The sequence below is a fragment of the Mirounga leonina genome, unplaced genomic scaffold (assembly GCF_011800145.1).
Source record: "Mirounga leonina isolate KUSES-001 unplaced genomic scaffold, KU_Mleo_1.0 Mir_151, whole genome shotgun sequence".
In the NCBI taxonomy this organism is placed as follows: Eukaryota; Metazoa; Chordata; class Mammalia; order Carnivora; family Phocidae; genus Mirounga; species Mirounga leonina.
The window spans coordinates 32,119,390-32,145,274 of NW_023270377.1; the positions used below are offsets into that span (position 1 = coordinate 32,119,390).

Here is a 25,885-nt window from a genome sequence, read left to right on the forward strand (position 1 = left end):
TGACAACGCTTATGCACAAAACCAGGACACAGTGAACAACATCTAGCATTATTATGACTTTCAAAAGTTTCAGGCTTGGTCAACTAGAATATAATTAGTTCAGTTTCAGACCCACTAAGTTTCATATAGGTATAGAATGTTTTACACATTAGTGTGTCTACAGAGTGTGTCTGAAGTTCTATGCCAGCAGGACAAATTTGGAAGTAATCTGTGTAAAAAGATACTGGTACACAAACAGTTGATGACACGTAAGAGAAGGGAGTATTGACTAAAACCCTAGAAACAAGAATATTCCAGGGACCTGCAAAGAAAGAGAAGTTTGAGAAAGACACTGCCACTGGATCATTGTGATCATCATTAAAAAGAAAAAAGTACATAAAACTCCTAGCATGTAGAGGATACTGTACTCCCTTCAAAAGTCAAAAGCCATTTCAATAAAGCCAGCAGGCAGAAGTCACACTGGATACTCTGAGGCATGAATAGGAAGCAAAAAGTTAGACATGACTAAAATCAGGTTCAAAACAAGCAGTAAGAGGAAATGCTTTGTGGTGAAACAAGGACTTAGCCCTCTAGCATATACAACATCAGCCAGCTGTAAACAAAATATATGCTACTTCAGTTCATAAATATGCCATAGCTCTTTTCTGGGCTCCCACTGTAGTCTTTCACTTCTCTTGAAAACAAACAAACCCCAACCCAAACTAAAATAAACAGATCCATCTGCAACTAATAAACACTTGCTAATAACAGTCTTCAAAGAGAGACAATAAAGGAACAAAATACAATAAGTAAAAAGAATTTAAGTTTCATATTTCAAAAGGTACTTTAAAATTTTAATATCAATCAGTACATACATGTTGTACTTAATAACATCCATACCATTAGCGCTCTCTCTCTCCTTTGCATGAGACATAAATTTAAAACTGCCTACCATATATGTTTAGAGAGGTAAACCACAAGCAATTCTGAACCTATCATTTCTATTGCCTTCTCTATGCAAACTATGTTGCCTACCTTCAACAGCATTCATTCAATACACATGTACTAAGTATCTATTACAGACACAGGAATGAAGAAAAGAGAAAGGTCCCTGCTATTGGAAAACATATTCTAATAGGGAAAGTGGACCATAAAACCAACAAATACATTAGATACCAACAATAGAGAAAAACAAAGTGGAGTGAAGGAGTTAGGGAGCATGCTGTAGGGGGTTGCCATTATTTTTTTTAAAAGACTTATTTATTTTAGTGAAAGAAAAGAGTACAGTGTGGAGGGGCAGAGGGAGAGGGAAAAAGAGTCTTCAGCAGACTCCACCGGGAGCCCGATGTGGGGCTATCTCACGATCCTGAGATCATGACCTGAACTGAAGTCAAGAGTCAAATGCTTAACAGACTGTACCACCCAGGCACCCCTGAGGGGTTGCCATTTTATACAGAAGTTAGGGAAAGCCTTTCTGGTAAGGTGACATGTGAACAGAGACCTTAGAACAAACACAGAAGAAAGACAAGGGCATCTGAGGGTGATCCTGCTGGAGAGAACAAGATGAAAAAGCCCTAAGGTAAAAGCACTCTTGGCCTCCCCAAATCACTTAACCCTCTCCTCTCCTCTTAACCCTCCAACCAAAACTATAAGATTCACCAAGACAATACCTTCCTAGCCATTCCTTCCTTTCCATACCCATTACTACGGTCCTAATTTCAGCTTTCCATCACTTCTTGAACTATTACACCAAATTAGTCTGCCTTCAGCTTCTCCCTCCCTCCCTCCTACACTCTGCTATCATTTGTTTATGTTACTAATTCCCTCAAAAGTTTTCAATGATTCCACAATACACATTTAATAAAATCTATAATCTTAACCCGGCATTTAAACACTCCTCCAAATTTGCCCCAGCCTGTATTTCCTATTTTTCCCTATTGCTCCTAGAAAGAGCCAGTAGAATATAGTGGTTAAAAGAGGTTCTGCCCACCAGACTGTATGGATTAAAAACCTTGATCTATCATTTACCAGATGTATGATTTTGCATGTTATTTACATCTCTGTACTTTCAGTTTCCCCATCTGTAAAATGGGGTAGTTATGATACTCTGTTTAAGATTTGTTGTGAAGACTATTAAAAAAAAAAAAATCAATGCAGAGCATTTAGAACCACCCCTGGTACATCATACATATTTTATAAAAAAAATAATTTCAAGTATTAATCTAGATATACCTCTCCTACAACCTCCTAGTTTATGTATTCAATAAAATTTATGAAATCATGACACATCTACATATAAAATACAATTTCAATAAAACAAGTGAGGTCTATTCTATATAAATTATTTATACCTAAAAAAAAAGTTAAAAATACATATAGTCTTTCCAAAAGAGAAATAGCCCTACGTATAGAAAACACTCCAAGTTCAACAAAAATGTGTAATTTTGTATACAGTATACCATTCTGCTAAATTTGCCAAAAATTTATAAAATATGTATGTATGAAGGAACGCCTCGGTGAGTCAGTCAGTTAAGCTTCTGCCTTTGGCTCAGGTCATGATCCTGGGGTCCTGGGATCGAGTCCAGGGTCGGGCTCCTTGCTCAGCAGCGAGTCTGCTTCTGCCTCTGCCTGCTGCCGCTCCCCCGCTTGTGCTCTCTCTCTCTCTCTCTCTCTCCCTCTCTGACAAATGAATAAATAAAATCTTAAAAATAAATGAATAAAAAATAAATAAAATATATGTATGAATGTGGGGTATGTGTACAGGAATGTATCACTATATAAAAATTCTGCAAGAATATCCAAAAAACTGTATATAAGGGGCCATGGAGAAGAATATATACTTTCCATTTTAAATCCTTCCATGAAGCATGAGCTTCTTTTAATCATGTACACATATTATTTTTAAAATTTAAAAATATTTGAAACCAACATATTGCCAGGCGCTATGCTCATTTACAATTTGTTGGGATAGGCAGGTTCTAAACAAACAATCAGAAACCTAATGAGTCTTAAGGGAGAAGAACAGATTGCTCTGAAAGCTTGTGAAACAGGAAATGTCATCAAGCTGAGACCTGAAAAATTAGCATGAGTTAGCTAGGTAGGGAGAGTTCTTCAAGCGAAGAAGAAAGAATGTGCAAAGGACATGAGGCAGTAAAGAGTATTTTTGCTCAAGAAATCAAACTACAGTCAATATGGGAAGGCCACAGAGATAGAGTATGACTAAGTTCCTTTCTTCTTATCCTGAGGAAAGCCCACCCACTCTTAAGACCCAGTTCAAGTATCATATCCAAGAAACCTTCCCCAACTTTCTGGGCCAAATATATTTCTTCTGTGTTCCTATCAGCACTGAGTATACACTTGAGCACTTGCCACACAGTCTACTGAACTCAACTGTTTGTCTCTCACACTAGCCTATAAGAACCTTGAAGGGATTCCATATCTCCTTTGTCAATGACAGAATACAGCAGCAGTCAGCAAACTATGACCACGGGCTACCTAGCTAAGAATGGGTACTTATATTTCTAGAAGGTTGGAAAAAACACCAAGAGTATTTTGTGAAATGTGAAGATTATATGAAATTCAAGTATCAGTGTAAATGAAATTTTATTAGGACAAAGCCATACTCATTTATTTACATGTCACCTATGGCTGCTTTCTCGCTACAATGTCAGAGATGATTGTTTTGACAGAAACTATATGGCATATAAGTTCAAAATATTTACTGTCTGGCCCTTTCCAGAAAAGGTTTACCCTCTCCTGGTAAGCCTAATATGTGGCATAAAGTCCCTGAGCCTTCTTTATAGTCTTCCTATTTGAAAGTTGCATAGGCTAGGGAATATCAGAAATTCCAGGGCAATAATGTACACTTAATATTATAATTTCTTATTTGGAACATAAAGTAAACACCTATTGTCTTCTTAACTAGTCTCCTACAGAAACCAAAATTCTATTAAAATCTCGACAATTTATATTTACCTTTTTTTTTTTAAGTAGGCACCACACCCAGCATGGAGCCCAAAGCTGGGCTTGAACTCACAACCCTGAGATCAAGTCCTGAGCTGATATCAAGAGTTGGTGCTTAACCAACTGAGCCACCTAAGCACCCCAACAGTTTATACTTAACATAATCATAGATATTTTCTATTTTGAAGAGAACAGGTTTCATTTAAAAATAAGATTTAATGTTGAAGTCATCTAAAAGAAACACAAAAATGTAGCCTGAGCTGAGGCCTCTTATTCAATATGCTCTCCTCTACTGGTTGTTTTCCTGCAGTCATTTTTTAACTTAAACTGAGGAGGATTTTCATGTATATTGGGCAAAGGTAAGGTGTTCACTTCCTCAGCATTGTGTTTGAAAATGTTAAGCACAGAGGCCTTTTATCTAACCCCCCTATGATAAAACTAACACAAACTTTATTAAAAAATTTTTTAGATTAGACTAGAGAACATACTGGAATCCATGAAATGCATTAAAGTTTTATATGAAACTGTACTTTTAATCATGTAGAATAAATCAGCCACTGGAAAAAACTTTTTTTTTTTTAAGATTTTATTTATTTTTTTAGAGAGAGGGAGAACAAGCAGAAGCAGGGGGAGGGGCTGAGGGAGAGAAACAGGTTTCCTCAGCTGAGGGGGGGAGCCCTAAGTGGGGCTGGATGACCCTGAGATCATGACCTGAGCCAAAATCAAGAGTTGGAGGCTTAACCAACTGAGCCACCCAGGTGCCCCTGGAAAAACCTTTTTGAAAACTTTACACTAAGTAATGCCAAAACTTTATTTAAAAAGAAAATTAAGAAATTCCACTGCATTTCTTTGCTAGAAGATAAACTAATGACTTAGGTAAGAATCTTCAATTTTGTGAAAACTGCCCTTATTTTTACTGTTTGTGATATATCCATCAATAAAGGAAACACTAATTAGTTACACACACTCAACATACAATTAAGGGGGAAAAATGCAATTTACAGGTCTTAAGAGACCACCATTAAAATTAATGAAATCTTGAGGTGCCTGGGAACCCAAACTAGAACACCATGTAACATTAACTTCTAAAATTATGTCTTTGTACTCTACAAGACTACAACTTTCTTGTCAAATATGGCAAATAATGTGGGAAACAATACACTGAATCATTAAATTATTTGTCTGGCTCTTTGGGCATCAAACTGAAGACTGCAATTACCCTTGATTTAGAAAGTAGAAGAAGACCAACACTTTCAAACTTTCAAAACCAGTAAAGTACTGGCATATTTGTTAAGTTTATTTGAAACACTGAATACAAGGACTCAAACTTCAAAATGTAAACATCAGGGAAGAGCTACCATCTGCCTGCCTAGTATATACTCTCTCCCCACCCCTCTCCTCCTTTTGGTAACAGACTCTTTTTTTTTTTTTTAAAGATTTTATTTATTTATTTGAGAGAGAGAATGAGATAGAGAGCATGAGAGGGGGGAGGGTCAGAGAGAGAGGCAGACTCCCTGCTGAGCAGGGAGCCCGATGTGGGACTCGATCCCAGAACTCCAGGATCATGACCTGAGCTGAAGGCAGTCGCTTAACCAACTGAGCCACCCAGGCGCCCTTGGTAACAGACTCTTGTCTCTGAACAGCATGTATAAATGACCCAGACTTGGTTACAAATAATACCTCATCCTTTTGGGTGCAGTAACTGGTTCTGGAATGGGCACAAAACCTAAGTGCTTCCCTGGAATTTTTTTAGCTGGAGTTGGTAGGGAAGAAGCCTACATTGTCTCATGGGTCTTACGGATGAAAATACAAGTCTGGAATGGTCTGTGGCCTTGTTCCCAGCTCTGGAGAGAAAGTTCCTACACTAGAAAGTATGATCCTTGAGGATACAAACTTACTGTTTTATTTCATTTATTTCATATTTAGTTGTTTCTCCAGCAACTAAAATTGTGTCTCGCATATGGAAGATACTCAATAAATAATTGTTAATTTGAGACAGAACAGAGTGAAGCTAACAGACACAGATGAAAGATTAAGGAATTATTACAAAGTATCCTGAAAACATTTCATCCTTTTGGACAGATCTATCCAAGTTCTTGGTTATTCAGAATTTTATCAATGCTAATGCCATTCTACTTAGAAGTTGGGTTGTTATTTGCAACCAAGAGTCTAGAAAAATACTATTTCAAGCAAACAAAGTAAAAAAAAAAAAAAAAGGATAAAGCAAATTGGTACTTTTAACATTTCTTCATCTTTGACCTAATAAAACACCGAAAGATAAGGATTCCAAAGGAAAAAAAGCAACAGTCATCTACTGTTTTTTTCTGAAGGATGATTTAAGAAAATACTTTCACAATGACATGCCTGAAAATTCCATCTGAAACAATGTGAGGAACATTTCTCTTAGTTATGTTCCCTCTTGGCCAAAATATCTCCAAGAATAGTTTTTATAATTTAAGCTTGATTCAGTTAACAGACCAACTTTCAAAAAAACAATCTGAATAATTTCGGCAGAAAGTATCTTCTGGTTCATCTCCCCTCCCCCTGCTTTCCAAAATAAGCAAACTTCATCCTCTCCTGATTATTTTGCAAAGCTGGTATTTTTTATTGCACTTTTGGCAATAAAAACAAAGATTTCCATAAGTAAAAAAACTCACTGACTTCCACACTATGTGGGACTGACAAACCTGTTGGCTAGTAAACACAGATATGACATCGTAACTGTTAAAAAATACATACTTTTCTTTTTCAATTACAATTTTTTCTCCTTGAATCACCACTGCTTTATTTTTGAAATCATGTCTGTTTTGAAATTTCTATTATAGTATGTGTTTACCAAATATTGATGTGATTTTAAAACACTGAAAAATAATTCTACTTGAAATGCCCTGTTTTCCAACCTGTTCAACCCATTTTTCCAGATCACTCTATCCATTGATTTATCAGTGTATTTATTCTCTCTGTTTCCCCTAAAACTACTCCTATATTAGACAATCTTAGAGGCACTCACTACTAGATACTCCTCCAACCAGAAGCAAGAAGGGAGGAACTTCTGGTATACACTATGCCTTATTTTTGTGTCCTTTCAAACCATCCAGCCTAGTATGATATCTATTTGTAATAATTATCCCATGTCGGCTAAATTACGTTACATAATATTGTGACAACATTTAAAAACACAGGCCTTGGGGTGCCTGGGTGGTTCAGTCAGTTAAGTATCTGCTTTCAACTCAGGTCATGATCCCAGGGTCCTGGAACTGAGCCCCACTTCTCCCTTTCCCCCTGTCCTTCCCCCTTCCCCCGCTCATGCTCGCTCTCTCTTGCTCTCTCAAATAAATAAAATCTTTGGAAAAAAAAAAACAAACAGTTCTCGAAATGAAATAGGAGTCGAAATCCCACATTTAGTTACTCTCTGAAATACAAAATTACTTAACTCTTTGCGCCCAAGAATCCTCATTTATGAAATGGGAATAAATACAGCCCACTCTGGAGGCAAGCATCCAATACAAGAGGCATACATTCGGGGCCCCTGGGTGGCTCAGTCGTTAAGCATCTGCCTTCGGCTCAGGTCATGATCCCAGGGTCCTGGGATCAAGCTCCGCATCCGGCTCCCTGCTCAGCGAGAAGCCTGCTTCTCCCTCTCCCACTCCCCCTGCTCGTGTTCCCTCTCTCACTGTGTCTCTCTCTGTCAAATAAATAAAATCTTAAAAAAAAAAAACCAAGAGGCATACATTCAAACATACTTCCTTTCCTCTTTTATTATACAGAAAACTGCACCCCAAGTCCAATGCCCTGTACTACACTCTAAGTAATGCCTCTTTTAAATAAATCCTTATGTCGAATGAGAATTTACTAATCTCTTTAAAAATATAAAACAGAATTTTTAAGAATTGTATTTCCTAAATGTTTAGATATTCTAGATAAACTAAGTTTATGCACATAGGGTAGTTCTGCCCATTGATGTGACAGGTGTCTCTCAATAAAATCTTTATAACCTAGTTATTTTGACCAGTCATATGTATGCTGATTTGATAGTGATTTTACTTCTAACTCTACCACTATCCTCTGTATTATTCCATCACCTCATCCACTACTCTTTTCTGTGGTTCAGACATGCCAGATTCCACTGCCCTACCTATCCTCACCCACCACTATCCCAAGGGCCTCTAAAGATGGAAATCTAGCAGAAATAAACACAGCCAGCATGCCTCTTCAACTAGAATAATCCAGTGTAAGTTATTTACTTTAACTTAGACCCCTAAATGTCATAGTGGGGACAATGGCTAAGGTTCATCTTGAGACTGGTCTCAAGAAGTACCAACCAAGGGCACCATGACAAAGCTGTTCCTCTGGATGTAATTACTTTCTTCAGTGGATTTAAGAACAGAACATCACTTCTACGAAAATAGAGAACACATACATAGAAGAAGCTTTCTCTAAGCCAGCTCGAAGAGAAAAATTTACCCAAACAGTCAAAATAGAGGCCTGGAGCAAGTGGAAATAACATTAATGCTGTATTTTTTTTTTAATAAAGATTTTATTTATTTGACAGAGACACAGTGAGAGAGGGAACACGAGCAGGGGGAGAGGGAGAGGGAGGAGCAGGCTTCCCGCTGAGCAGGGAGCCTGATGCAGGGCTCAATCCCAGGACCCTGGGACCATGACCTGAGCCGAAGGCAGATTAACGACCGAGCCACCCAGGCGACCCTAATGCTGTATTTTTAACCTTTTTTTTTTTTTTTTAACATTTAACTCCATTGTAAATCACTGCTACAAATACAAATAGATTTTTTTAAAAAACAAAGGAAGTGAGCAGATTTGTGCACGGAGGTTGGGGGGAGAGGGAAAGAGAATCTTAAGCAGGTTCCACACCCAGTGCAGAGCCCCACGCAGGGCTTGATCTCATGAGTCTGAGATCATGACCTGAGCAGAAATCAAGAGTCGGATGCTTAACCAACTGAGCAACCCAGGTGCCCCCAAATAGATATTTTATTAGCCCTTTTATTACAGAAATGAAACATTCTATTTCAAAGTATTCAAAAAACAGAACTGTTTAAGTAGAAAGTGAAAGTTATCTGTACTGTATTCCCCCATCCCATCAGTGGAAACCAGGTTAGCAGGTAAAAATGCATGACATTTTTCAGAATTTAAATGTACATACATACACACTGAGATACAATTAAAAAAAAAAAAAAGATGTGCCAGTTAGAGCTTCTCTAACTCTTCAATCTTTTGTCCCTACATCCTCACCCAAAGCTATGAATGTATGTATATTTGTATTTGTAACAAGTTTTTTACAAAGTATTTTCCAGCACAAACTCTATTGAGTCAACTTAGTTTTTGATTAATTTATCGAAGACCAAAAATTACTTTTCCAATCTTCATGTATATTTTGCTAAAATAATTTTCTTCCATTTCAACTGTTTTCAATAGAGCTTACAATAAAGACCCAATCTGCCTTTGACTATATCAAATTTTAATCAATTAGAACCTTTATCATCAAGAGTTTTCTTCTGAAACAATCATTACTATCATATCAAATTTTATAAGGGCAAATTGTACAGATACATACACACAATCATATATATGATCTGTATAGGGCTTTCAACATATGAAGATGTAATATATATGACTATAACATAAAAGGAAGAGTCTAAAGAGACACAACTGATTAAAAAATTTCTACTTTTACTTAAAGTATATAAAAAGTTAGTTATCTATATTGTAATCCCCAAAAAATCTATACAAAGAGATAGCCAAAAAGCCAATATTTAACTTAAAATGGATTACTAAAAAATAGTCAACTAATCCAACGGAAGACAGATAAGAGGGTGACACAAAAACAGAAGGGAAAACAGAGAGCAAATAATAAAACAGACCTATAGCCAAACATAATAATTGTACTATATGTAAATGATCTAAACACATTAAAAAAACAGGGATCATCAGACTAAATTAAAACAAAACAAAAAACAAAAAACACCAGACCCTGGGGCCCCTGGCTGGCTCAGTCAGTAAAGCATGTGACCCTTGATCTTAGGGTCGTGAGTTAAAGTTCCACACTGGGCATAAAGGCTACTTAAACAAACAAACAAAAAAACCAAGACCCAACTATATGCTGTCTATAAGACAAACCCACCAAATACAATGCAGATAAGATGGAAATATAGAATAATATAGAAAGGATGGAAAAAATAGACCACACACAAACATTAATCAAAGTATATTTCAGAACAAAGAAAATTACCAGAGATAAAGAAAAATGCATAATGATAAAAAGGTCAATCCCAAAAGGCATAAGGATTCTAAATGTTTCTGCAGATTAAAAAATAAATGTCAAAATACACAAAGCTAAAGCAAACAGAAATGGAAGAAAAATCTATTATATTTGGAGAATTCAACTTCTCTCTCAGGAAATGATAAAACAAGTAGCCCGAAAATCTGCAAAGAATATAGAAGAGCTGAAAACTATCAATCAATTTTACCTAATTTAAATTTATAGGACATTCCACTCAACAAGAGCACAATACACATGGGCACATCTGTCAAGGTAGATGAAACATTTGTCAAGGCAGATCATATCCAGGGACATAAATACAAACCTTAAAATATTCAGAAGAAATGAAATTATAGAAAGTATGTTCTCTGACATAGAATCAAACTAAAAATCAACAAAAGAAAGCAATCTAGAAAACCCTCAAACAAAATTTTTATAAATAAACTCATGAGCCAAAAAAGAAGTCTCAGGGAAACTAGAAAATGTTTTGAACTTAATTAAAATGAAAATACAAAACATCAAACTTTCACAGTATGTTACAATTTAAAATTTAATTTAAAAATTAAATAAAATTAAAAATTTTTAAAAAGATGCTTTCTACACAGTGTTGGTGCAGAGTTAAGAATATAGCACTTTCCTTATGCTTCCACACATACATTTGATAACACTTCTATCTTCATGAAAGACGATGTTAGTTGATAGATGCTTTCTACAACAGTGTTGTTTCACAAAGTACTAAAAAAAAAATAAAAATAAATAAAATTTTTTAAAAATCAAATTTTGTGGGATGCAGCTAAACTGCTCAGAGAAAAATGTACAGCATTAAATGCTTCTATTAGAAAAGGTCTCAAATCAGTAATTTAAGCTTCCATCAGAGAAGCAACTAGAAAAAGAGCAAATTCAACCCAAAGCAAGTAGAACAAAGAAAATAATAAAGACAGGAACAGAAATCAATGAACAGAATAACAATGTAAATGAAACCAAAACCTGGTTCTTTGACAAGATCTACAAAAATGATAAACCTAAGATTGACTATAAAAAAAAAAAAAAGAGTGAGAAGGCACAAATTTCTAATATCAGGAATGAAAACCCCCAAATATCCTTCAACTGGTGAACGAATAAACAAACTGGGGTACATTTATATAATGGAATACTACTCAGATATAAAAAGGAATGAACTACTGATACATGCAGTAACATTAATGAATTTTTTTTAAGATTTATTTGAGAGAGAGAGAGACAGCGCAGGGAGGGACAGAGGGAGAGGGAGAGAAGCAGACTCTGCTAAGTGCAGAGCCCAAAGTGGGGCCCAATGCAGGGCCTGATCTCACAACCCTGAGGATCATGACCTGAGCCGAAATCAAGAGTCAGACCCTCAACCAATTGAGCCACTCAGGCGCCCCACATTAATGAATCTCAAATGCATTATGCTAAGTAAATGAAGCCAGACTCAAGAAACAAAGTACTGTGTAACTCATTTATATGTTCTGAAAAACATAACACTACAGCAACCAAAAACAAATCAGAGGTTGCTGTGGCCTAGAGGTAAAAGGAGGGGCTTTTGGCTTAAACAGGCATGAGAAACATTTATGGGCAATAGAAATATTCTAGGGGCACCTGGGTGGCTCAGTCTTTAAGCGTCTGCCTTCAGCTCAGGTCATGATCTCGGGGTCCTGGGGTCGAGCCCTGCATCGGGCTCCCTGCTCAGCGGAGAGCCTGCTTCTCCCTCTCCCACTCCCCCTGCTTGTGTTCCCTCTCTCGCTGTGTCTCTCTCTGTCAAATAAATAAATAAAATCTTTAAAAAAAAAAAAAAAAGAAAGAAATATTCTATACATGCGATGGGGTGGCTGAGTGACAGACATTGGGGACGGTATGTGCTATGGTGAGTGCTGTGAATTGTGTAAGACTGTTGAATCACAGATCTGTACCTCTGAAACAAATAATGCAATATATGTTAAGAAAAAAAAAAAGAGCAGGAGGGGAAGAATGAAGGGGGGGAAATCAGAGGGGGACACGAACCATGAGAGACGATGGACTCTGAAAAACAAACTGAGGGTTCTAGAGGGGAGGGGAGGTGGGAGGATGGGTTAACCTGGTGATGGGTATTGAAGAGGGCATGTTCTGCATGGAGCGCTGGGTATTTGCATAAACAATGAATCATGGGACACTACATCAAAAACTAATGATGTAATGTTTGGTGATTAACATAACAATAAAAAATTTAAAAATACATATTCTATACATTGATCACAGTTGTGGTTACACAACTGTGTTATTTATCAAAATTCACACAGCAGTATATTTAAAAAGATGAATTTTAGTGTATGTAAATTATACCTCAATAAACCTGATAACCCACACACCTGCCAATGAGGCAAGCCTTTTAAAAACAGGAATAGCAGGCACCTGGGTGGCTCAGTCGGTTAAGCGTCTGCCTTCAGCTCACGTCACGATCCCAGAGTCCTGGGATCAAGTCCCTGTCAGGCTTCCTGCTCCATGGGGAGTCCGCTTCTCCCTCTGCCTCTGCCCCCACTCATTCTCTCAATCTCTTGCTCTTGCAAATAAAACCTTTTTAAAAAAACTAAAATAAAAACAGGAGTAGCTAAAAATGTTAGTTACATCTTCAATGAATAAAGGGTCAGTCAATAGAGTTAAAAGACTCCAAACACTGAATAAGCATTTTAAAAGAATATTCAACCCTGTTATTAGTAACAGTATTATTTCCTTTTTTTTTTTAAAGATTTTATTTATTTATTTATTTATCTGACAGAGAGAGAGAGAGCCAGAGAGGGAACACAAGCAGGGGGAGTGGGAGAGGGAGAGGGAGAAGCAGGCTTCCCGCTGAGCAGGGAGCCTGATGCGGGGCTCGATCCCAGGACCCTGGGAACATGACCTGAGCCGAAGGCAGACGCTTAACGACTGAGCCACCCAGGCGCCCCCAACAGTATTATTTCTTATTAAATGGTATTAAGTAGCTACTATATGAGGATGATTAAAATATTCAAATACTCACTATGACCACAGGAAATACGTAAGGAAATACAAATGAAAACTATGATGTATGCTATTTTACACAATGAATTGGTAAACTAAAGAAAAGGCATGAAGTCTAATTCTGACAAGGCTTCACAGCAACAGGAAGATACAGTCCTTTCTGTTGACAGGGTAAAGTGATTCAATCCTTTTTTGGAAAACAATGCTAAAAAACATCACATTATTTAAAACTTCACTCAATAATCTCAATCCTGGGACTTTCTTCTAAAGAGGATACATATAAATGTATACTCATACTAGCCCCCAAATACATAAATTTACAAAGATTTTTATTAAAGTAATTTATAAGGAGGAAAACAGAAACAAATTGTCCACTACAAAGCCAAAATTTATAAACTTGGTAGAGATTTCAATCTTATATACAATACCTTATATACAAATAGCATATCATATTATACTTTCTTACCTCTTATTTGAAGGTTCAGACTCATTAAAATAAATGTCGCTTCACACATATTTTTTTAAATGGTACAAGTCTGACATCTTTAGAGGTTTTTAGCTTTACTTTAAAAGCTTAACACTGGGGGCTCCTGGGTGGCTCAGTCATTAAGTGTCTGCCTTCGGCTCAGGTCATGATCCCAGGGTCCTGGGATCGAGCCCCACATCGGGCTCTCTGCTCAGCAGAAAGCCTGCTTCTCCCTCTCCCACTCCCCCTGCTTGTGTTCCCTCTCTCGCTGTGTCTCTCTCTGTCAAATAAATAAATAAAATCTTTAAAAAAATAAATAAAAGCTTAACATTACATGGGGCGCCTGGGTGGCTCAGTCAGTTAAGTGTACAACTCCTGACTTCGGGTCAGGTCATGAACTCAGTGTTGTGAGATCAAGCCCTGCATCAGGCTCTGTGCTGGACATGGAGCCTACTTAGGATTCTCTTTCCCTCTCCCTCTGCCCTTCACACCCCATGCACTCTCTCTTAAAAAAAAAAAAAAAGAAAGAAAAGAAAAAGCTTAACATTACATTCTTATGTGAAGCGTTCCATATTTTTTATGTCCTCACTGATAGGAGGAATTCTCAATCTCAGGAAACAAACTGAGGGTTGCTAGAGTGGTGGGGGGTGGGAGGGATGGGGTGGCTGGGTGATAGACAGTGGAGAGGGTATGTGCTATGGTGAGCGCTGTGAAGTGTGCAAGACTGTTGATTCACAGATCTGTACCTCTGAAACAAAAAATACATTATATGTTAAAAAAAAAAAAGAAGAAGAAGAAAAAAATAGCAGGAGGGGAAGAATGAAGGGGGGGAATCGGAGGGGTAGACGAACCATGAGAGACGATGGACTCTGAAAAACAAACTGAGGGTTCTAGAGGGGAGGGGGGTGGGAGGATGGGTTAGCCTGGTGATGGGTATTAAAGAGGGCACGTACTGCATGGAGCACTGGGTGTTATGCGCAAACAATGAATCATGGAACACTACCTCAAAAACTAATGATGTAATGTATGGTGATTAACATAATAAAAAAAATTACATTTTTAAAAGCTTTACAAAGGGGGAAACTGTTCCACAATCTCTTACTATACTTAGCTTTAAACCCAGTTAGCAATTAAAAGTATACTATCAATTTAAAAAATATCAGTTAAGTGTAGATGGACCAGAATAATCTAATGATCTGTTACTAGAAATATGCAACTTTCCAGTATTAAAGGAATTTCCAACAGGAGGACTCCAAGGATTTTTGAAGATACTATACTCAATAGTGAGCTAGCAATATAATCTTCATACAAGAAGTTCATTTATAAGACAAAAAAATAGTACTCAACCTAGGCAAAATAAACAACAAATAGAGGATGGGGCGTGGGTCTTTACAAATATTTTTTAAAGATAGGAATCCATCCATTCACTCATTTGAACAAAATTTTTACTGGGTCTCATTTAAATCTGGCAAGTTCTCCCTACCCCAATTCCCCCCAGTTGAAGGGAGAAAGGAACAGATTAATTGTAACCGAAGCAATGGGTGGGCCACACGATATTTAAAAAAAAATTAATTGGCAGGGAGACTGTCCAAAGATATGGGTTCTAAGCCTTTCTTATACAAGAAACATAACATTTCTGAAGTAGATCAGGTGCATTCTGACACTAAATCAATTTCCAGAAGCAGACATCCCAAGAATTCTTAGGGATATCATTAATGCAACTGCTTTCTAGAGAAGTGAAGAATGTCTACCTAGAAATTACCTAGCAATCCATGTCTACACATAAAGCACTGACTCACAAAGAGTCCCATATGGCCATTATCAGACTTTTGCCATTAAATACTACTCTTCTTAGTAACATTATATATTTTCTTGTTTTTATTATTAACCCTTGAATATTGCAACATTCAATATTGCCTCTCTCTTTAATTCTAAAGTCCATTAAGGCCAGGGATGTCATCTTAATACCTTATAAGCTGCTCTGCAAGGTGAACTTAAGTTCTAAAATAATATAAAGAGACATCACTCATCCTTATCTTTAGAAATATCAGTACATGCACAATAGGAAAACATAAATGATGTGAAATGGTTTTCCAGAAACTACTAGAGCTCAGTAAATCCCAGTATAACACCAAGTAAAATAACAATTTTTAGGAATGCTAAATTGGAAGGGTAAGTGTAAAAAAATTTTTTTTCTTTATCTTCCAAAATGTCCATGTTATTATTAAAAATGTTAGTGCACCATGCTCCAAAAGTGTATGGTCTACTCTGTATGCATACAGAATATAGTAGCATTTATGAAACCAGTTGTCATTAACAACACTGTTAACTTAATCACCCGACTAGGTCAAAAATATTCAGCCATCACTATGCTCTCTCATTTCCCTCATCCCTCAAATGTAATCAGTTAACAAGTCCTATCAATTATTTGCTTCTCAAATAAGTCCTTTTTCATTCACACTACAACCACTCTATTTCACACAACTTGAGAGTGCTGAAGACAGTAAAAATTGAGTAAAAAGATTTTTTCTTATTTTTAATTTCTTACAAAGATAATCATCTAAAGTAAAAACAGTAACAATGTATTGTAGGATTTATAACAGAGAAGCAAAATATTTGACAATGAAAGCACAAAGGATGGGACGCAGGAAATGGAAGTATATTAATAGAAGATTATAACATGAACTATTAGACAACACAGATACAGAACATAGCCATCACTGCAGGAAGTTCTCTTGGACAGCGCTGCTCCAGCAACCACTAAGCATATTAAAACGAGATATAACTAATAACTAATGGTGGAGATAAAATGGAATCATTAAAAAAAAAATAGCAATCCAAAGGAAGATAGCGGAAAAAACATAGGCTCCTGGAACTCAAGTATGAACTGACACCAAGTCCTGAAATATATTTGACAACAGAAAGAAAAATGTGTATCTCTGTCCAAGAAATTTCATTTCTAAGAACTCATCCTACAGATAAACTCATAAGTACACAAAGAAGTATAAACAAGAATATTCAACATAATATACCACTGAACAGCAAAAGATTGGAAATGATCAAAATGTTCAAAAAAAGCCTGATGAAATGAGTGGTAAATAAACTTGTAAGCATAGTCACATATATACATATTTGTATATGCCATAGAGTAACTATGGAATAATAGAAGGGAAACAGCTAAATGAATTTTCTCTGAGAATAATGAACTTAAAGACAAGTATGGAGAAGACTTACTGTTTAATTTTTTTTTACCGTTTAATTTTTTTTTTATCACGTGTATATATTATCTACAGAGAAAGAAAGGAAAGGAGAGGGGAGGAATACATACTGGTAGGTAGACTAGAACATACAACTACAAAATCAGCCCTTTAAGAGCAAGAACTCCAAAAAAAGATTTAAGTTTACTTCCAAAAGAATTTAACACTAACTCATAAAGAATGGTCAACTAAAAATTTCATGTAGTCTTTTTGGAATAAACTATAGGTAATTTCACCTCCACTGTATGCAAGCCTTTAACAGAAAGCTGTTCTATTACTATAAGACTGAAGAAATAGAAAGGTATAACCCACAAGGACAACAGACAGGAAAAAAGACAACAGCAGAAAAGATGTTTCAACCAAGTTTTGAAAGCAAATATATTAAGTGATAAATTAGCTGCAATCTGATTATAAACTCAACCCAAGATTTTCTGTACTGTCCAACAGAAGTTCTAGATTTCTGTGCAAAGAAAAGTGTCTTGCCATTCACAGGAAAGCAATGAATAATTTGCTGCATTTTCAACTTCTTATATGAATAAACAAACTTTTTCTTGTTTAACAAGCATCAAGAGCAGGGAAAGAAATGTTTCATTTCATTTGAAAATGAAATGTGGGTGTGCTCATTTCAAGTTCAACCCAGAATTGAGTATTTGGATAGCAAAACTGTACATGTATTGCCTTAAGGAGATAAATTTTGTTTTTATTTTTGAAACATCACTTTTTATGTGTAAGTCTATAAAAGAGATCAAGGAACCAACAGATGTGTACGATTCTGCATAACTTATATTTGAGACAGATCATGTTACTCAGAAAGAATTCTTTCAAACTCTTATACAAATTGTGTCTCAGGCTAAATTTTTTTCATATTATCTTAGCTTATGGTTTCCATAGCTTTATTATACAATTTTGTCAATAAATTTTCATATTGTAAAAACTAACTCTACTAACTTTATTTAAATTAAATCTACTGAGTCTACCTTTAGAAAAATTAAATCTCATTTGGTTTAGGCCAATTATCTAAGCAAAATGTACTGTGGTTGTCTTAGGAATTTTAAAAATCTATGAAAGGGAAAGAGATTGGGGCGCTTGGCTGGCTCAGTCAGTGAATCATGCAACTCTTGATTTTTGGGTCATGAGTTTGAGCCCCATGTTGGCCATGAAGTGGAAAGGGGGGGGAGGTGCGCCTGGGTGGCATAGTCATTAAGCGTCTGCCTTCGGCTCAGGTCATGATCCCAGGGTCCTGGGATCGAGCCCCGGATCGGGCTCCCTGCTCTGTGGGGAGCCTGCTTCTCCCCTCTCCCACTCCCCCTGCTTGTGTTCCCTCTCTCGCTGGGTCTCTGTCAAATAAATAAATAAAAATCTTAAAAAAAAAAAAAAAGAGAGAGGAAGGGGAGGAAAGAGGAAGGGAGAGGGGAGTAAAGAAAGGAAGGAATGAAGAAAGAGAAAAAGAAAGAGGAAGGAAGATTGATTTCAAGAAATGTGAACTAAACTGTTTTTCCCCAAGAAGAGGAAGAGGGAAAATTACACAAAATGAATAAAATTATAATACATGGGTCAAATAGATCCACAGAGAAATCAGTCTGTACTCAGAAGAGCATTTACCATTTATATCTCAGCTAAGTGATCATGAAAGCAGGTGTTCCTTGAGAAACAGAAATTATCTCCAGAGCAAAAAGACTGGGAAAAACTGCTTTGGAGAGATTAACTTGGCAGGCTCTGGACTTAAAGACACCAGACATATCCTCAGGCATGATACTGTAGAACTCTTCCCTGGGAAACCTGGCAGGAAAAAAAAACCCTACATTAGAAAGTCCTTTCATCGTCATCCTAAGATCCTCCAGTCCACCATCCTGACCTAGCCAGACAGAACATCTAGTCAGCATTTCCAGGTCTTATTTGAATAGTAATAGAAAACTAATGACACTTTTCAACATGACAAAGCTCAAGACAAAAAGAGCTCTGAAGATAATGCAAAGGGCAAAAAAACAACTGAGGGTATTTACACCTTTTATAAATATTTTCAGAAGACCCTGACAATCAGACAGCAACGTAAGTTCTCTTGAAAAACGAAAATATGACCAAGATTTAAAAATCAACTGAAAGGACAGAAGATAAAATAAAGCCGCTAGAAAGAAGAACAAAAAGATAAACTAGGACAGAAATAAGAAAAGTATTAGTTCAATTCAAGAGGTCCCACATAGCAGGGGTTCCAAAAAGACATGACAACAGAAAGGAGAAATGACAGAAAAAATTTCCCCAGAAACAAAGAGTACTAAGAGTTGAAAGGGACTGTGTCTAGGGGCAGGAAGTAGGAGTAGAGAGAGATGTTTCGGGAAAACATTTTATTTGATTATAAGTTCAGTGTTATTTGATTTTTTTTTAATATATTTTTTAAGTAATCTCTACACCCTACACGGGGCTTTAACTTATAACCCCAAGATCAAAAGTCACATGCTCTACCGACTGAGCCAGCCAGGCGCCCCCGTGCTATTTGGTATTTTTAATTACATAAATGTATTTTGATAAAAATAAAATTTAAATTTAAAAATATAGTATTAGGACAAATATGCTTTTTCTTCAAGGAATTTGGACATGGAAGTAGCTGACTTTCTCAACTTCCTTCCCTTCTCTTGCTAAGTTATCTGACATTTTAACCCACCCTTACCACCTTCTCATCCTCAGAGAAAGAAGTGTCCTTAGTCATTTCTGAGATTTCTGAGATTTCCAGACTCTCCACGTGCTGGATCCCACTGCCGCTCACATTTTCCATGACCTTGCTCCATCTACTATTTTCATCTTCTCTTATACTTGCAGTCTCATTCTCATCTGAATCCTTTCCCCAGACCTTAAAAACATGCTTAAGTTTTCCCTATCCTATACACAAACAAATGAACCTTAGCTCAACTTTTCATCCTGTTTCATCACTTTCCTTCCTTTCAGTGACATAAGAGTAATTTGTACTCCTTAAGAGTAATTTCTAATCATTACCCTTACTTAATAACCCTCACCTACCACTTTAATCCAATTTCTGTCCCCCACAAACTACTCTCGCTCAACAATCATCAACTGGCGGAAATGCCATATTCAAAAGCCTATTTTCCAGGGTCACCCTACTTATTCTCTTCACAGAATTTGAAAATCTTTATCATCCCCTCCTTGAAATCTAACCTTTCTTCTGGCTTTCTCAACACTATTGTACCATTTCTCCTTCCTTTGCCAGGCTCCTTCACTGGCTTTTAACTTTCAACCCTTAAAATGCTTGTTTTCTCCCGGAGTTCTATCCTCAGGATTCTCCCCATCATCTTATCCATTCTGATCATTTCAAGCATTGTCCACATGCAAATGCCTAGCATGAAGTACATGTTAAGTGAATGTTTACTGAACTGAAATCAATGAGTCCCAATTTTTTTCCCCGTAATTCAAACTGCACCCCTGAGTTCTAAAAACTGTATTTGCCACAGTCTAAGAAATTGCCTGGATTTCCTGAGAGCACAAACTAAACATGTCTAAAACTTCATTCACTTTTTCACAAGCTTGCATTCCCTCGTGTGTTACTTTTCAAAATTAGTACCACCAACCAACCAATTATCCTGAACTGCCTCTTTCTCAATCCCTATGTCCAAAAGGTTACCACACTCTCCTCACTCTTTTATCCTTGCCATTTCCACTTCCATAGCACCTAAACTCACATGCTCGATGCCTTAGTCTCTCCCATCTCAAATTCATGTTCTACTCCTCCTAAGTAACTATAAATGCTACACATCTTAAGAATGTAAATACTACTACCACTACAAATTACCCCAAATGTCTAAACCCTTGGATGATGAGGATGATAAAGATATGAAAACAGCTAATACTGGGAGATTTCTATAACCACACAGAGATTAAAAGGATTTTATCCTTCTAATAATCCTCTACTGTAAACACTACTAGTATCCTCTCCCTTTTTTTTAGAGTGGGGGGAGAAGAGCAGAGGGAAAGGGAGAGAGAGAATCTTAAGCAGGCTCCACGCCCATGCAGAGCCCAACATGGGGCTCGATCTCACAACCCTGAGATCATGACCTGAGCTGAAACCAAGAGTGGGACGCTTAACCAAATGAGCCACCCAAGCGCCCCTGTACTGAGTTTTCAAACTATTTTTCTTTGGTGTTTCTAGTGCCTGCTTTTCAAACTGGAGCACAGCAAAATCACAGGGGGGTGTGGTGGCGGACTTTCAAAGTCTACATTTTTAGCAAGGACCCTAAGTAATTCTGATGAACCACAGACCACACTTGAGCTACAGTTCTGGATGCTCACAAGCAATGTTCTCTCCAACTTGAAATTTCATACAACCATGAAAACTAAGCCTACACTGGCAATTTATGTTACATCCACTAAAACTAGAAGCAAAACTAATATGATACACAATATCTAACTTTTATACTGAGGTACTGTGCTATTTTTAAATTTCCTTTCATTTAATCCTTACCACCATATGAAGCAGATATCATCATCATCATCACCTATTTTACAGATAAGAAAGTTAAGGGTTAGAAAGTTATTCACATTCCCAAAGCACATGGCTCCTAGGTGGTAGAAAACAGATATTAAACCCAGACTGTCTATCCAAAGCCTATATGCTAATATGCCACCTCTCCATTTGTAATATGCCTATTTGACATTTTATTAAGACAAAAGGAGGGAAAGCACAAAACAAACCTCACCTTCTTCCCCATTTTATCTACAGTTAACACTGTTGCCTAGTTACCTTCTCTAAGCATTTCACAGTTCCTAATGGCAAACCAGTTTGCCATGGAGATGGCAGGCACTGAAGGTGAGAAGTTTAAAATATGTCAGGGATAGGTGCTTGGATGACTTTATAGTAGTCAAGAGAAGGAAGTTCTGGATTAACAAATGGTTATCTTTAACCCTGGGGGAATAAAGCAACTGGATAGGGATGCGGCAGAATAGGGATGCCCCTCTAAAGATTCTGAGACCTCAAACTCAGAGGCATTCAGGCCTAACAAAGGTTAGGGCATCCAGTTCAATTAACAGACACCCTGAAGTTGGCAGCCTTATCTAGATAGGCCCTGGAATTTGAGTCATATGAGGTTTACAGAACTACAGACCCTTCCTCTCTACCAGTCAAGATTTCTACATTTCACTGAAGCTGGAAACTGGTGATAATTTTCCTTTAATCAAAATGGGAGTACCAGTGATTAAAAAGATTCTCCTTTTTCCCCTCCTCTCCTTCCAGATTTAGTCTGAAGAAAACAGCAAATTATCTTGTTTGTGTTACGAAGACTTGAAATCTGAAATCCGAAACTCCTACTCTGCTACTAGAGTGAAACAAGACATTCTTAGGAAGGAAGCTATCAGACATCCACTTCAGTGTAACTTAATGACAGGCACTATTCCTTTCACATCTAGTTGAGCGTGCTGCACTAGAGGAAAGTTTTTATTTTCTGGGTTTTTGTTTTTTATTTTTGGTGGGGAGACACGGGGGAAGCTTTTAAGAAGGGTTAATTTTACAGCATGAATGGAATGACAGATCTGAGAGAGGGGAGCTTTGGGAAACATGAAGAGTGGGCACATGAGGAGACGGAGATCCCAGAAAATAGAGTCCTAAAGAGCAGAAGAAAAGAACACCTTCCTCCACTCTTTGCCAATACTTAATTTAACCGTGCTCTCCTCAGGTTGCTGCTCTGCTTTAAGGGGCACACAGTTGAGAGGGTAGCCACATTCTGTTATCAGACTGGGGTCACCACCTCCTCCTCCCCCTTCCACTTTCCACACTATGCGGGCTCCCGAAGGCTGAAGGCAAATTGAATTATGTTCACCAGATACATCTAAGAGTCGCTTCAAAACCTAAGCACATGTAATTTTGCTATGTTATATATATCCAGGTTCTATCTTACATACCATGAAGCTATCTTCTTAATATAAAAGACATGGTTTTGGAGTACCACCCAGGAGAATTCAAATATCAATTTTACCACTTGTTACTTAACCTCTCTAAAACCTACCGTGAGAGTTAAAATGAGATCTTGTAGGTAAATCACCAAACATAGGGAGGAGGATTCTAGTACTTTTAACAATAGAAGTTAAAAAAACATTGCATTTTCAAAGGGTTTAAAACAGTATTCTTTTTCTGATTAGAAAACACTATTGATCATTTTCCAGGGCAATCTCTGTAAAAAACGTATCCATTGTCTAAAATCTTTGATAAAATAAATAGTAAGAAAGATTCATCCTGCTCCCTGCGTTTCTGAAGGGACCCTTGAAATCACTTAACAGTCTCTTTTATTTGGTTGAGAAGTACTGTACTAAGTTTCCTGAAATTTCCAGTAATTCTGACTGAAAGACTCTAAAGAAATTCTCTAGACAAGGGAAAAACAAAGGTATATGTCTGTAGTATTACTGCATAAACTAAAAACCACCCATTTCTTTTTTTTTTTCAGTAGATTCTAAAACGAAGGCAATCAGATGACAAATCTTCTCTCTCCACTTTCACAATTTGAATCTCTTTTTGAGTTACTTTATGAATGACTCCAGTGGAACCCAACAGCTCCATTCAGAACCAAGAAAGCTCCCAAGTACATAGAAAAACAACAGGGTTTTTTTGGTCCCTAAAATAACAACAAGGAGACAATCGGTGGATTTGTTTTTTTAATAAAACAAATCGTTTTACATCTATACAACATCAGTATTTCATTTTTTTTAAAGATTTTATTTATTTTTTTGACAGAAAGCGACACAGCGAGAGAGGGAACACAAGCAGGGGGAGTGGGAGAGGGAGAAGCAGGTCTCCCGTCGAGCAGGGAGCCCGATGCGGGGCTCTATCCCAACCTGAGCTGAAGGCAGACGCTTAACGACTGAGCCACCCAGGCGCCCTCACTATCAGTATTTCAGAGAGACACCCAGACTCTAAGATAAAGCCCATAAACCTTCCAAAGGCATCTTCCTTAACTTCTTTCTTGCTACCCACTTATCAAGTCTTAGGAAATGCTAACACGCTCCCAGCCTCACGTCTCTTCAGGGATCCAAATCTGCTATGCTAATGAATTCGATCTTTACAATCTGAAACTGTTTTTGCGAAAGAGAAATACTTAGCAGCAGACATGTGCTATATTAACATTAACCATGTCACTTAAAGTGACAAACCACTCCTAGCCTCACCCTCAAGGGAGGGTAAGCAGTAACCGGTCGGCGGCCAGAATCCCAGGTTTATCATTAACAAGTCTCAGCCCAACTACAAGGTTAGCGGCTGCACCTGCACTGTACGGGACCCGCGCAAGGTCGGCAGAGCAATGAACGAGACAAACCGAGCGGTGGAGAGGGCGCGGGGCTCGCCCCGGGAAGGCGGCTCCGCACCACCCGGGCCCCGCCCCGGCCCCGCCCCAGCCCCGCCCCCGGCCGCCCCGCTCCGCGGTAGCGCCGCAGTCCCCGCGCGAAAGCAGCGCGCGCCCGGGACCCCTTCCCGCCGCCTTCCCCTCGCTGCGCAGTCCCCAGCACGTACCTGCTTTGCAAACCGGGGCGCTTGGGCTCCTCCTCTCCGGGGAACTACGGCTCTGCTCCGGGGACCTTCTCCGGTGCCGGACGCGGGCTGGGGGTGGGGCCGCGCTCACCTCGCCAGTCCACAGGTGGGTGGGCGACGAGCAAGGCGACGACACGGTGCCCAGCAGCGGCGGCGGGGGCTGTGGCCGCGGGGGGCTCCCGCGAGCCCCGGGCGCGGCGCCGCGCGTGGGGCTGGTGCCTCGCGTGGACGTCGCGGACGCGCCCGTCTGCGTGGCCACAGTGGGGCTGGTGCGCGCGGCCGCACTCCCGCCGCCGCGCGTGGGGCTCGTGCTGCGCGAGGCGGTGCGCGGGCCCCCGCCGCCGCCGCCGCCGCCGCCTGAGGGGCCTGAGGCGCCACCACAGCAGCCGCCGTTGTTGCCGCCGCCGCCGCCGTTGCTCCGCGTGGGGCTGCCATGTTGCTGCTGCTGCTTCAGCTGGAACGGAACCGTCGCCCTCATGGGTTGCAGGCGGCTCCCGGCTCCCCCGGCCGTGGCGACCGCACCGCCCCCGAGGGAGCCGGCCGGCGTGGGGGACCCATTGCGCCTCACCCGCTGGGACATGGTCCCCCCCCTCCCCGGTGACTGGGCGAGACGGGGGGGTTGTTGTTGTTGGGTTGCAGGGGTTGGATTCTCGAGGCCGAAGGGAAGGTCCCTGCGACGGGGTGACGAAGCCGGAATCCGGGGAGCAGGGGGCGCCCGGGCCGCGGCCGGCAGCAACGAGGTGGTGCAGCCGCCGCCGCCTCTCCTCCTCATCAACAATAGTGTCTCCTCCGCTGCCCCCGCCCCCCGCGAACGCCCATTGGTGTAGCGTCAGCCGCGCTCGAGCCGCTCCACCGCGCCCATTGGCTGCTAGCAGCTCGGGTCCCGGGCCCCCGGGGCCTTAGAGAGCCTGGGTTTGCGCGGAGACCGTCTGCTCTTTAAAGAGAAAAAGACCCCGCCCCCCGGGGAAGGGGGAGCGGAGGAAACAGGCCGTGTGTATGTGTAATGTGTGCGCGCGCGCGTGTGTCTGTGTGTACACGTGAATGTACGCGTACGCGCGCCTGGCCACGCGCGTCTTTCCCTTCCCACTGGGGGGAGCCCTGGGGACTCAGACTCTGGAATGTTGCGAAAGGAAATGTCCTGAACGAGAGCGGTCCCCAAGGATGTCTCTTTTCCCCATAACTCATTTCCTTACCTCAGTTTTAACGCGCAGAGGATGTGTAAGTTCATCTCTTTTTGTTCTGTCCTAATTCCGTCAACGTTTGGACAGAGCTCAAAGAAGAAATTTAATTAATCTTATTGGCATTTTACTCCTCGTCTCCTTTTTGGGGGGTTTAAATCTCTACAAAGAGCCAAATCTCAGAAAGATTAAAATTGCTTCTTAGAATGTGGTTTTAGATCGTATCTATGAAGTAAAGTTACCAAGTGATTTCGC

At 39.2% G+C, this 25,885-nt stretch overlaps 1 protein-coding gene across 2 annotated transcripts in view; it reads right to left on the minus strand.

Annotated features, from left to right (window-relative positions):
* The window catches only part of FAM117B (family with sequence similarity 117 member B), a 76,737-nt gene extending 51,367 nt beyond the window's left edge, over positions 1 to 25,370 (minus strand). Inside the window, exon 1 of one of the 2 annotated variants that reach the window (XM_035007355.1) lies at positions 24,435 to 25,370. In XM_035007355.1, the coding sequence (XP_034863246.1) occupies positions 24,435 to 25,224 (790 nt within the window). In that variant the 5' untranslated portion in view covers positions 25,225 to 25,370. The remainder of the gene's footprint in view (positions 1 to 24,434) is intronic. The other variant, XM_035007354.1, reaches the window with a different exon arrangement.
* Positions 25,371 to 25,885: the final 515 nt, after the last annotated feature.